We start from the raw sequence: 14,844 nt of genomic DNA on the forward strand, positions 1-14,844 counted from the left end.
CTGATGAGCCAAAACATTATGACCATCTACTTAAGTTTGTTTGCCCATCTTTGGAACAAAATACATCACTGCTTCTGCATATCAGGGATCCAGCAGTTTGTTGGTAGGTTTGTGGAGGTGTGTTACACTATACATCTATGGACAGGTCATGTAATTCACCTAAAAACGCACTGCTGAATTGCTTATGTGGTGATGGCACCCGATAGCAACCCAAATGGATTCCACAGGATTTACACCAGATGAATTTGATCACTGAAACATCAAGGCTCCTCAAACCACAGTAACATGGCTCCAAGACATGCACAATTATACTATTGAAAAATGATATCACCAACAGGGAAGACATCAAGCATGAAACACTGCAAGTGGTTTGCAGCTGTCAATCTCTCTTCAACTGCTACAACAAGTCCCATGCAAGCACAATAGAATGTCTCCCCTAGCATAAATTGATCTCAACAGCCTGTGTCTGTGACATGCTGCATGTTTCAAGCCGCCTTTCACCTGGATAACAGCATTTGTGGAGTCAACCATCGGTTGATGGTGTAGCAAAAATGTGATTCACCCGAAGAGCCAAAATGCTTACACTGACTGATGGTCGAATCCCAATGGTCACATGCCCACTGCCAATGGTCACATGCCCACTGAAATTGCAACTGACAATGTCAACATATTAACATGTAGGAGTGGTTTGCTGTGGAGCTCCATGTTCAAAAATGTGCAATGAGTGGCATAGTACAAAACACTTATGCATGCACCAGTATTTGTGCTGTATTGGCAGAGATGCCACAGATCACCATCCATCCTACTTTACAGAGCAGGCATGCCTCTGAACCCCACATTCTGTGAAGAGTCATGGACATCCAATAATTTAGTTCCTAGTGGTAGTTTCACTGTCCTTCTACCTTTTTCCATAGAAGCTCACGACAGTAGCACATGAACATTTGACTAGCTTTGCAGTTTTCAAGATACTCATAGACATGCTCTGCGCAATAACAATCTGCCCTTTAACAAAATTGCTTATCTTAATGGATTTCCCCATTTGCAGTGCATATCTTCTCTAGGGTGATCCTCCATCCATGTCTGTTCCGCTTACATAATTTTGTTACTGTGTCATATGCCTGCAACACCATCAGGCAGCATCAAAGTAGGCAGTGGTCATAATGTTTTGGCTTCTCAGTGTATGAAGCCTATATATTTCTATAAATTTGGCAATGAACTAACTAGATCACTGATGTGCATCTGACATTTTAAAATTCACACTGAAGACGCCGACAAGAAACATCTGAGTGAACAAACAGGTGAATGTGTCTGCGCAAATGTGATTTGAACCCACAGATTTGAGCAGTTTCACTCAAACCTCCAACTCCAATTTTCAGGTTTACACACATCTCATATCTGTGCAAATCTCCTGTCCACACACAATGATCTTTCTGCACTGATGTGATGTGCACAGGCAGGTTGTTGCATGTGGATGAACTTTAACAGCTATAAAATTGTTTCATTCTTTACAATAACTTGTTAAAAGTAAAATTTGTGCAAATGCATGACAGTAAAGACACAAATAAAAATAAAATTATAAACAAAAAATATAAAACTTATAGATTTAGTATCAACACAGTCTAATTCTTGCTGATTCTGTACAGTGCTTTGGGAATTATCTTTTGTTAAGGTCACTCAGGAAGTAGAAAGTGGGAAGAGTTATCAAGCATCATCTAGTACATCTGTGAAACTCTTAAAGAAGCTCACTGCCATTACCTCAGCTTTTGATTTAATGTGTTCTGTCCATGTTTTCTATTTTGAATGAAAATTTACAATTGTTCATAAAGACTCAGTTTGAGGCCTTTGTTTATTTTTGTGAAGAACTGGAAATTTTCATTCACAATAGAAACTTCATAAAATAAACAAAGGGCACAAACTCAATTTTTATGAAGACCTGGAAATTTTCATTTACAGCAGAAAACGTGAACAGAACACACTAAATGAAAAAGCTCAGACAGTGGCAACTAGCTTCGCAGATATACTAGACAACGCACTACCACTCCTTCACTTCCTAACTTCCTGAGAGACCTCACTAAAAGATAATTCCCAAAGCACTGTACAAAAATAAGAAGAATTAGACTATGTTAATATTAAATTTGCAAGTTTTATATATTTTTTTTATTTTTTTTATTTGTGTCTTTACTGTCATGTATTTGCAATAGTAATACTTTTAACAAGTTGGTGTAGAGAATGAAACAACTTTATAGTTGTTTTGTGCCATATGTTACTATGCCTAGTTAACTAAGTACTGGAATTTAATAGTTTTAGTAAAATCAACCCAGGTGTTTCGCTAGCTTTTATTTTATCTATATGTACATATATAATTGTATAATCTAATTAAGCAGAATAATGTTTTTGTTATAAAGATGTGTTGATACAAATTATAAGATTTTGTAAATGCTGTAAATATGTAATATTTTATACTGTTCTGCACTTTGACAAGTCCATTCATGAATGTGATAATATGGGTACTAAATAAATAAATAAATAAATTTATGATAAACAATGTAAGATAGTAATGAATGATCTCTGAGCAAGGCACTATATCTTTACATCAGTATAATCTTTGGTTTGTTTTTGTTTTTGGTTCATGATCTGTGAGAAAAATTAAGTTAAAAATGTATTTTTATGATGAACTACAGGGTTCTGTGCACTGGAACATATTGTATGAACTCCATCACTTTTTAAAATGACTCAACTTCTCAGTTGTTTAAAATTTCTAATCTTGATGCCATATTGCACTGACAAATGCCTGTTATATGTTTTTGTAGCACATGAAACCACAATACGCAACTGGCTGGATACAGCTAACAAATATGCAACACAATATCAATATTCCACTGAAGATGAGAGTGTGTACTCTTGAAATGCACCGTGAGATGAAATAAAAAGAATGACTGACACATATAATTGTTTTATCTGAACGTTTATTGCTAGATTGTCAGTCACGGTTCCTTACAACAGTCCAACTTGGATTACATAAGGTTAGGTTGAGAGGGTATGTAATGTTATTTTGGCGATTACAAAATTAAGTCAAATTTACAAAGACCACTCTTGATGGTCAGTTTTGCCCATGCAATCTTGTATGCAGTTTCTAGATCTGGGAATATTTAAATTTCTTGTCCAGTGCTTAAATAAACTAACTCTATTCTCCAGTAGCCTATTCTTATGGCTAAAACACACATGCCATGTTATTATTAAGGAATGGATTTTTTTGTAAAGAACTCTATTTTTCCTTATGGATAAAAAACTGTAACTAAGAACAGAAGGTCCCAAAACAGCACACTTCAATCATACACAAAATTCTATTTTGTATAAAAAAATATTTTTTATAAATAAATATTGTACATAATTTTGCTAAAAACGTATAACATGTCATTTTTTGTTATAATTAAAAAACAACACAACCACCTCTTGCATTGTCATATCATGAAGGCAGTATGAATGAACTACTTTTATAAACATACTGCATAGTGAGTGACCTCCACAACACATGCTGCCCCACTATCTGAAAGGGGAATCCCTTATTTACAATGAGGATGGCTGATGCAATGTACACAACAGTCTGCAGTCATTGCCCTCATCTTGTTTACAGCAGAGCATTTATACACTACAGTATTCTCAGAGATGTGGCTGGTGATATAATGCTGAAAGTAAAGTCAAGTGTTTGCTCGTGTTTGCAACAATGTGTTCCCAGATTTAGTGGCATCATTACAAGTGATTTAGAAATCTATTATGTAAAAAATGCAGACCAGTCATCTCAAGACTTGCAGTAGTTTAGCAGGTAGTAAATATATAATGGTCACTTAATGTACAATTTATAGACAAGTTGTTGTAATTTCAAAAAGTTCTGAATGTTATGCAAATTTATGCAACACTTTCTTTTGCATGAAATTACATTATATAAACACAAGTGTAGTGCTCACAAATTTTCTTACAAAGTATATGCATTCCAAAGCACCAGAAGAATCAACATTAAGAAACGTGTATGTGCCTGTGTGTCATGATGAGATCCTAAGAAAGATCAGAGCGCACCAGAATCGTGGTGGGGGGGGGGGGGGGGGGGCAAGGGTAGTGGTAGGTGTGCTACAGAATGATGAAATAGTTTTCAAGTGATGTTTTATGTTAGCATATAAAGAAATATCAGCATTGAATTATGGAGCAATAGCTTGCTTATTCAATGAATCTCTGCAATTATGGCTGAATGGGGTGAAATTTGATGGTGTTTTACATACAGATGCTGCTCAATATATGAAGAAGATAGCCATAGGTCTTTCTGTAAGTTTCCCACACTTGATATACTTAACTTGTATAGTACATAGTTTACACAGAGTATGTAAGCAGATATGTATATTCTATTGTAACATGGAAAAATTGATGTCAGATGGCGAATAGGTGTTTGTGAAAGTGCCAGCAAGAATTGATTTGGTCAGAGCCAAAAAATCCAGACCTTGCACTTTCACATAGACCCATAGTCACTTGTTGGGGGACATAGTTGGAAGCAGCAGCATATTACTCAAACAATTTTGAAAGTTTTAAACAAACGACTGATGAACTAAATAAGGATGATGCTTCTTCAATTGAAATCCTTCATAACATAATCAATGACATTTACTAAAAAATGAATTGTTTTACATATTAGCAAATCCAAGTTTTTTGATTCACTTTATCAAAAAATTAGAAACATCAATCAACTCATTAACTGAGGCATTTAAGGAAGTGCATGACACTGAGAAAAACATTAATTCAATCATGTTTGTGATTGGATACTTGAAGAAAACGTTCATGCTTCTCTGTCACGGTGAGTTGTTTCTATCCACCATTGCATCAGCATGAATGGTGATTGATTTTTTAATATAAGTGTTTAAAGATCTGTAATATTGAAACTAAATAATCTTGCATTTTTGTGCATATTTTTTATATTTTTCCTTCATATTTTAAAGTTTTTTAGCACATAAAAATCCACTCTCTACATATTATCATCTAATTAATTTAAGCATGTATGTAATGTGATGTCTGTCATATCCTTTTTTTTAATTGCACTGGTCTCCACACAAATAGCAAACTTTTCTTTGACAAGTCCAGAATTGTTTCTTGGATCAATAAAATATCAAGTAAATACTGGAAAACAGTATTTCCTGTCACTGAACTTAAAAAACCTAACACATTTTGTGAATTACTGCACTGCAGCGATCCTCACTGACAATATATCCCTAAGCAAAAAGTTCAGTAATTGTTACTTTGCATTTTACCAGTTATTTATGTTTTAAATTTCTTCTTCAATAGCGAGCATGTTGGGTAGAAATCTAGGTTGGTGCATCAGTTTGTTGAGTTTTTCCATAAGTTTAATCAATCCTACAGAGACTTTAGTCATCAATAATTTATTCCCCTTCACTATTAACAACAGACTGCCAACACTGGGGTAACTTTTTGATTCCGTGACTGTAGCAATGACATGGTTTTGTGATGAAGAACTCGTCGAGCCATGTTCAGAGCACATTTTCATCCAGAAAGGAAGTTCCTTAAAGGTTGTTCAATAAAGAGCAGAAAAGGTGAAAATCTGATGGCACTAGATCAGGTGAATAAGGTGGGTGAGGAATCACTTCCCAATCCACTTCCTGTATACTGTTTTTTGTCTGTCTTACCCATATACCCACTTCTTATACCTTACCCACTGCATGAAAATGTTGCACAATCATAGAAAGATCACAGTTCATCAGTTTGCAAGTGCAATGACACGCATCATTGTGGATTAATGTGTTTAAACAATCTTTTTCAAACTCCAAAGGTGCTCTTGAACGTGGAGAGTCAATAATGTCAAAACCATTTTCTTGCCATGCACTGTCCAATGCACCGTTCATTGTCCTCATGCACGGTGCAGATGATTCTGGCTGCCTCCTCTGTTGTCATCCCTCTACTGAGCTTAAACAGAGGAATATTTCAGAAATGTTCCAATTTCTCCACTTGGCACTCCATTCTCTAGCATCCGCAGCTCCACTTACTATCTCCAAATGTCAAAGCTCAAATAGCAACAGTGAACCACAAGTAAAAAATGACAATCTATAAATAAACCAATAGCAACTGGAATACCAATATGCAAAGCAGAATTACTATGAAGTTATGCAACAACTTAATATTATTGTCATTTATTACTACATATGCTGTAGGCTACCTGCTTCACCACTACCACACTTAAGTCCAGAATATATTTTTCAAAATAACAAAAAATATGTCCTCCGATCGGTATTTTTGGTACCCAGCATCCAGATAGGTTTCACTAACTAAATCTGTCTATATGGTGAGTGCTATCCTTACTTGGATTTACCTATTCATTAAATTTTCAGTATAAACAGATATGTGTTGATGCTTAGCAACTATTTCCTGTATTTCATCTGGAAAATTAACCACAACCCAAACTTTCCCATCTGCAGTATGTGGAACTGAATAGGATAATTAGATGTACTTTTTTTTATCACAACAGTGCTACATTTGAGGTCAAATGAATTATGATACATGTTAACACAATAGAGGAAACAGTTGTTAAAACACATATTCAATTTTTAATAAACTTAAATTTTCATTTTCTTCTTAATACTTTTAAAACAAATTGATATATTTGTGTAGAAAGACATGAAAGTAAAAATAAATACATATTAAGAAATTATGTAACTGATGTAAGCATTTCCATGTGGCACTACTTTGGCAGCTTTCAGAAAAACATAGAATATATGAGGTTTCACAGCAAGAGAAGAAATATAGGAACGTAGTCTCATGTTTCAGTTCAAAATTAGTTATCAGCTGAGGACACTCTATACAAGTTACAAATTTACTTAATGTTATTTAACAACCATTGTAATTAAAAATTTGAGCCTACCTTTTGAAAATTATACCGTTTCTTTATTCTGTGCTTAATGATCCCATCAGTTGCTGCTATAAGCAGGAGAGGTGATCTCAAAACTTTGTCAGATGGAATACTGTATTCAATAATGGCTTTTAGAAGCCAGTGACAGTTCTCAAGAGCTGCTTGAAGGTCTTTGGGACGGTGTGGGCCAACAAGATGAAGACAGTACTCAAGCCGTGCACACCAGTCAGGCAGACCAAATAGTTTTGATTTGAGCTATAACAAAAAGTTAAGTCCTCATTAAATATTTTGTCTTGTTACCAGCTATAACAATTTCTTACTTATGAAGGAAAACACAAATTGTGGATGTTTTACAAAGGATATATTTTTTTTAAAACTAAGGTTCATTTTCTCATAAGAAGAAAAATACTGTAAATATCATTCAAATATATTTTTTCTGCATTCTACAGACTTATCTAAATTTCTACATAATTTGCTTTGTTGTTCAAGCATTTGTCATACTGCTCATCAAGGTTTTTAAATTCAATATCTGAGAAATCTGCCTTGAGTAAAGAAACCCAATCCATGTCGGGAGTTTTCACTTCTTCATCATTTCTGAACCACTGACCACCAAGGAATTCCTTTAGGTAATGAAACAAGTTAAAATTACTAGGTGCAAGATCTGGATTGTAAGGTGGATGATCCAATTTTTACTACCAAAAGACATGCTCAGACCTTGTGTTTGTGCAGATTTGCAGAAAGGTGTGGCCTTGCTCTGTCATGCAGGAGCATCCTACCAGAAGACAGGTGGTCATGTCACTTGGCTTGTTTTGTATGGCACAATGGAGTTTCTTGCACTCGATAATAAAATTACAGAACATATCTCACAATCAGCAGGCAACTCAATTTCCTTCAACATTATAAACTTCTACAGCTCAGCACATAGGCAGATGAAACAGCTAGCTGCATTTGGCATCTAAATGTTTGCAAAGCATGCTGTGTACAGACACATGCATACACTGTGGCGATCATGTCATTCTCATTCTCAATATCCCTCATACAATATTTATTTCCTGACAATGTTCTGAGGGGAGTTCACAGCAGAAAAAGGCAAACAAAGAGCAAAGCTCAATTTTTTTGGAAGCACTTGAGAACAACAAACACTTAGCAAATGGCCTTCAATTGTAAATGGTTAAAATGAGGTAGAGTAGCCCATAACATTAAGAAAGCATTCACTAGAACATAAATACTTCTGAGCTAAGCAAAGGACAATTTTACTCAACAACTTAATGAGCTCCAAGAATAAAGAGCATCCAGAGCTGTATGTTGACTTGCAGCTTCTAATAGAGTGAGTCCTTTATTGCTCTTCAGTACTTCCCCAGTCCAGAACTTGAAGCTATCATATCAACCATTTATCAACATTCCCCTTACTGTCTTCTTGAGTTACTTGTCCACTTTTCTTGCATTTAAAACTACTCTAAATTGTAAAACAAACTGCTGTTTCATTGTTTGTACATTATCTGGGCAGTTCTATTAAATCTTCATATTTGTTCATTAAATCTACAATACCATCTGTAATTTATTGCAGCAGTTAAATCATCAGATACCAATTTTGATTCAGATGTAACCTATGATAAAAAAATGTCATGCATGACCAGGAGACAATGAGACCAATAACAGGTCTGAAAATAATACATTGTGAAACCGTCAATAGCAGTCACCACCTTCTACTAGGTAGAGGGATTAGAGCGGAAAAAGCAGCATAAAGACAGGAAAGATTACAAATGTGGAATTTCAAAGAACAGAAATGCAAGGAAGAATTATTTCAGAAGATAGTAAAGAGAAATGTAACAAGAGATGCAATACCGTCAGTAGAGGAGGAATGGGGAAAGTTCAGTATAATGATGGTGGAAGAAGCAGAAAAAGTGTGCAGAAAAAACAGTGATAAAAAAAGGCTAAATGTATGGGAGAAAAGTATTGGGACAGTATGGATTGAAATTCAGTGCAAAGAAGTGTGAAGTAATGGTGACAACAAGGAGTAAGATGAGAGTAGCAATTGATATAAGCACCAGAGAGCAAGTACTAGAAGAAAGTGGAAAGTTTCAAGTACCTGGCGAGTATAATAAAAGACTCCAAGGAATGATAAGAAGATTAATCAAAGGGGAAAGCAAGCACATGGATTCCTGAAGAGAGTAAGAAGCCTATAATGGTACAAGGTTGTACCACAGAAAAGCAATCAAATGCTCCAGTACACATGTTGTGTGAATCAGAAATGTGAGTAGTAAAGGAAAGGAAGATCCATAAATAAAATAAAAATAATCTCTTGTTTAACTGCCTCTCATTCACTTTATTGGCAACTGACAAAATATTTTCATAAGTGACTGTCATCATCGACACTTCATTGCTAATATATTTGTCTTTGTTGTAATCTCATTTCTCAATATTCTAATTTTAAATTTGGTCTGTCAGGAGGCCCATGTATTTCCTTATCTCTTCCTTTCTTGAATTCTCTTTTAATAACAATTGGTTAATCAATGCTTAAGAATATAATTTTAGCCTGTTTTGTTATTCAATCATATTATAATTTTATTTGTTCTCACATGCCTGAACTGCTGGACACATTCAATAGTTATTAAATACACATATCTGTACTTACTTTGTCTTCATCAAGATTGGAAACGAAGTGTGATACTGTTTGTGTCAGAAAACCAACTTCCAAAATCGAGAATGTTGTAAAACCATTTTCCAGTGGATTCAGTAAGAAATCTAGTGTAATCAGAAATACTGTTTCTTCAGATGCTTCCAACTGCCTGGCCATTTCAATACCAATGGCAACGCCCGCAGAGTAACCAAGAAGTATATAAGGACCAGTTGCTTGCACTGCACGCATTTGCTGCAAAAGGATAGACATTGGAACTGAGCTTAATTTATTTGTATTTCATTTGTAAATATTATTTGTTTCAAGTAAGGGGGGGGGGGGGGGGGGGAGAAAGAAAAAAATATTTGTCTGCAGAAGTCGAACTGCCATGTTCTTTAAGTCCATAAACCTTTGTCCTCTGTTTCAATCCTGCATTCATGTTAGTGCTCTAAGACTTCAAGGCACATAATAATTCTACCATTTCTCTGACATCTTTCTTTCCAGCTTGTATCACTTGACATACAAACTTAACTAAAGTGAAGAGCCAGATAGAATTAGTGATAAGCAATGTATTGGAAGGTAATTTAGCACCTATGCATACATGGCACTGTCCTAGCTCTTACAACTGACAGTTCCTTCCTCAGGGAGGAGAGAAGGATAGGTCACAGAAGCTTAAAAATGAAGGGTCCAGGATGAGATGGACCCATCTATTGCAAGGATGAGGTAAAAAGTCAAATCTTTGTCTCCCTCATCCTCACAACACATAGGTCTCTCCTGTCCTGAGGACCCCTTCCTTCTCCCTAGGAAAGGAACTACTAGTTTCGAAAGCTAGGAAAAGTGTCACACACTTTTATACGTGACTATCAGCAGTACTTGTATTTCAACTCTTGTAAGTAAGTACTGGGCAACAATTATGTCATACACTTTTATAGAGTTTTCAAATGATTTTTTTTTTTATTTTCAGCACTATAGTTGGCTACTACTCTGCTCCCTGTTCAGCTAAATACTTGTCTCACAAATGGTCTCACTGTTGTGAGGATGTAAAAGAAAGGGAGATGGGGAGGGGAAGGGGGGGAGGTGAGAGAAGGGGAGAGGGAGAGAGAAAGGGAAGGAAAAGGGGTGGGGGAGATTTTTGATTTGCCAATCAAGTTGTATGAATCTTCCTCCTAGTACCAGCACTTCAGAAACCAGCAAGTAATTGGTTCTCTCAGGCTCTTCTTCCCCCCAGCTTTTGCCTATTCTTGCTTCTCTTTTTTTCTGCCTCATTTCCTGTATTACCTCTTCTGCAAGCTGTGCTGTTCCCTCTTTTAAATCTAACATAAGACTTATGGCTCACTATTATTAAATATGTGTTGTTTTAATATATTTGTTAAATTTGTTAGGCAATTCATTAAATTATTTTGAAATTACACAGTAGGACAATCAACAGCATTAAACATTTGAAATTTTGTACCTCTAGTTTATATATGAATATAATAGAAAGAAACATTCCACATGGGAAAAATATATTAAAAAACAAAGATGCTGTGACTTACCAAACGAGAAAGTGCTGGTAGATAGATACAATAATAATAATAAAAAAAAAAAGAACCACACACACACACACACACACACACACACACACACACACACACACACAAATTTCAAGCTTTCGCAACCCACGGTTGCTTCATCAGGAAAGAGGGAAGGAGAGGGAAAGACGAAAGGATGTGGTGTGGGTTTTAAGGGAGAGGGTAAGGAGTCATTCCAATCCCGGGAGCAGAAAGACTTACCTTAGGGGGAAAAGGGACAGGTATACACCTGCGCGCGCGTGCCCACACACACACACACACACACACACACACACACATATCCATCCCTATGGATACTCTTTGCCTTTACATATGTCTGCTTGTGTCTGTATATGTGTGGATGGATGTGTGTGTGTGTGTGCGAGTGTATACCTGTCCCTTTTTCCCCCTAAGGTAAGTCTTTCCGCTTCTGGGTTTGGAATGACTCCTTACCCTCTCCCTTAAAACCCACATTCTTTCATCTTTCCCTCTCCTTCCCTCTTTCCTGATGAAGCAACTGTGGGTTGCGAAAGCTTGAAATTTGTGTGTGTGTGTTTGTGTGTTTTTTATTGTGTCTATCTACCAGCGCTTTCTCGTTTGGTAAGTCACAGCATCTATATATAATGGAAGAAACATTACACATGGGAAAAATATATTAAAAAACAAAGATGCTGTGACTTACCAAACAAGAAAGCCTGTGTCTGTATATGTGCGGATGGATATGTGTGTGTGTGCGAGTGTATACCTGTACCTTTTTCCCCCTAAGGTAAGTCTTTCCGCTCCCGGGACTGAAATGACTCCTTACCCTCTCCCTTAAAACCCACATCCTTTCGACTTTCTCTCTCCTTCCCTCTTTCCTGATGAAGCAACCGTGGGTTGCGAAAGCTTGAAATTTGTGTGTGTGCTTGTGTGTTTTTTTTTATTGTGTCTATCTACCAGCGCTTTCTCGTTTGGTAAGTCACAGCATCTTTGTTTATATATATATATATATATATATATATATATATATATATATATATATATATATATATATATATATATATATATATATATATGTATCATAAGATTTTTTACAAGTGTGCTATTTCTATCTTACTCACTCTGACATAAAATGTAGCAAGCTCTATAAGTGTTGTGCGTGGTGATCCATAAGAAAGTTGCAGTCCATAGACTGCTCTCTTCATGCTCTGTGCAGTTTCTTGTAAAAGTCTGCAAGTTCCATCTATTGGATGCACAAAGAACATGGGCGTTGCCTGACAACAAGTTTCATTGGCAAGCATCATCAGAGTCTCTTCTGGAACAAGTGGAGAAGCACTGAAGTCCAAAAGTACAAACTCCTTTTCAGCTGCATTCGAATGTTTCTCTTCTGTGCTTTCCATTTGGAAATGCTCCATTTTTTTTGGTGCATCGGCTTCACTAATGGGACTTGTTCTGCCACTTGGTTCTGATGTGTATGCTCTGTCAAAATCAAATAGATTCTGAACAGTGAGAGTGCGAACTTCCTCTGCACTAAGGGATTTTCCATAATATTGCTCAATGCAAAGACGTATCTCTATTTGCATTAATGAGTCCATGCCAAGTGATTCTAACGTCATGTCTGGTGATAAGGTGCTACTGTCAGGTAGTCCTGGAATTGAAAATAGGCATATGAAAGTTTTACCTAATCTTACATTTCACATGCATTTTCAGAACACTGAATGGAATAGGGTATTTGACTATTATCTGGAAATTGTCTTAAATGATTAATTATGTCATTTTATGCTCCTAATGTGCTTTTTTTCCTCTTAAATTTCAGTATTCTTTTATAAAACAGAAATGAAATTCAAATAATTTGAAAGCCCTCTAAAACATTCCATTCGAGTCATGTGATGCCTGTGACATCACTGGCTAGCTCGCTGCTCCTACTGTCATAATGCTACCTCACAGTGTTTTGCAATCTACGTTTCATAAAATGGGTTACAAATGGTGTGTAGTACCACAGTGTACAAATACATCTATAAAAACTCCTGAAATGTGTTTTTGAGTTTCACAGAGAAAGAGAAGATGTGGAAAATGGGGCTGCACTGTACCAGCAAATTGCCACCATGTTGACACACAACTTTAGAAACTTAATTAAAAATTTGTAGTACTGTGAAGTTAATATTAACTTACCTCTGAGATATGTTTTCCCACTGTTACACCTAAGTATAGCGTCATTCAACAAAATTATACGCCTAGTGAAAATTGTCATTTAACCCAGCCATACCTTAATTATTCGATAGGTCAGTTGTTAAGAGTGGTAAACCATTAAATTTTATAAGATTATGTCCATAAATCGCTGGTTTGAATCTAACCTTAATGAACATTTTAACTTATTTGTAAAATGACTCAATAGTCCTCTCATGTGAAAACCAAATCACTATTACAAAACTTCACATTACCAATCAGAAACAGAATATTATTGTGTTTCCCTTGCTTTTTCATGTGCTTACATTTGCAATCACTGTTCACAAACATCATGTCCAAAAAGATATTTTCCAGTTAATGTGACCACACACTTTTACCTTATTAGAAACAATGTTTTTATCTCCGTACTATACTGCTAGGATCCTTATTGTTTTAACTTTTGCACTTTCATCATCTTACATAAAGATGAAGTAAGTCTGCTTCAGACACTAACGTTAGTTTACACTCACGAACATCACGGCCCATATGTTTGTGTCACCTGCATGCTGTTCACGCCTTATATCTCTTCGTATAACCTCACCATCCTACACTTCATTGTACTGTGAGCGTATGGTGATATCTTCACTACTAGCAATGCTTTCCAAAAATGTTTATTTGCTTGTTCACAAAGTAAATGCGCTTATTCTCTGTTGTCTATTTCTCACACTAGGACTAATGTGAAGCTATATGTAATATAAACCACAAACAAAACAACTGCTACAATCAGTTCTTGTTAATGCTATTTTAGTATTTTCTGTAAAACTTTTAAAAACATATGACTCTTCCAGGACATTTTTATTTTTTTAATTTTTTTAAATTTTTTTAATGGAAAACGGATTAGATCATAGGATGGCAGAGGCAAAGTGGGCAGGGGTCGCAACCCGAGGCCTGGCCACAATGTCTCCTCCCCCACATTCCTGGGAATGTGTTACAAGAAATGCAATGGTTTTATCATTTTGGATGTTTATTTCCATTTATTTTTATTTCATTAGCTGTTTTTTTGTTATTTTATTTATTTTATTATTTATTTTTTTAAGCATAAAGTAACTGAAAATAATAAGTGCACTCGTTGTGTTGAATTGGGGATGCACATAACTGAAAACATTATTGATAGTTGCAGCAAAGAGCAAAAAGAAAGAGAGCAAAGTGTGAGGCTAAGGCAGCCATTAAATAAAATCTGAGGTTGTAATCTGTACCACCATTAACTGGTACTACGTCTTGCACCGGATGTGTGTGTGTGTGGTTTTTTTTTTTTTTCCATCCAGGTTCACCACGGTGGCTGTAAATATGTTCCCAAGTATTCACCCTCTGCAGGTCTCGGATTAGTGTCTCGAGTTCCGGGAACAGCTTATGTCGTGGGAGTTGGTCTCTGTGGTCTCTGGTGCTGGTACGCAATTGTAGTCACTTCCAAACACCAGATGGTCATGGTGGCCTTGGAATAGTGGGGCTATGTCTTCTGCAAAGTATTGTGAATGTTCGTGACACATGTCTGTCCTGGAAGGTGCGTAGGTATTGATAAGGTGGACACCCAGTACTGTGAGTGCCATTCCTCTCGCCTCAGGCAGAAAGAG

The 14,844-nt window shown here is 36.1% G+C and overlaps 1 protein-coding gene across 1 annotated transcript in view; it reads right to left on the bottom strand.

Moving 5' to 3' along the window:
- LOC126175574 (fatty acid synthase-like) overlaps window positions 1-14,844 on the bottom strand; it is a 186,678-nt gene that overhangs the window by 20,197 nt on the left and 151,637 nt on the right. Inside the window, exons 14-16 of the mRNA XM_049922432.1 lie at window positions 12,169-12,695; window positions 9,537-9,773; window positions 6,914-7,156 (exon numbers count right to left, since the gene is read on the bottom strand). Of these exons, the coding sequence (XP_049778389.1) occupies window positions 6,914-7,156; window positions 9,537-9,773; window positions 12,169-12,695 (1,007 nt within the window). The remainder of the gene's footprint in view (window positions 1-6,913; window positions 7,157-9,536; window positions 9,774-12,168; window positions 12,696-14,844) is intronic.

This window comes from Schistocerca cancellata, chromosome 3, assembly GCF_023864275.1.
Source record: "Schistocerca cancellata isolate TAMUIC-IGC-003103 chromosome 3, iqSchCanc2.1, whole genome shotgun sequence".
In the NCBI taxonomy this organism is placed as follows: Eukaryota; Metazoa; Arthropoda; class Insecta; order Orthoptera; family Acrididae; genus Schistocerca; species Schistocerca cancellata.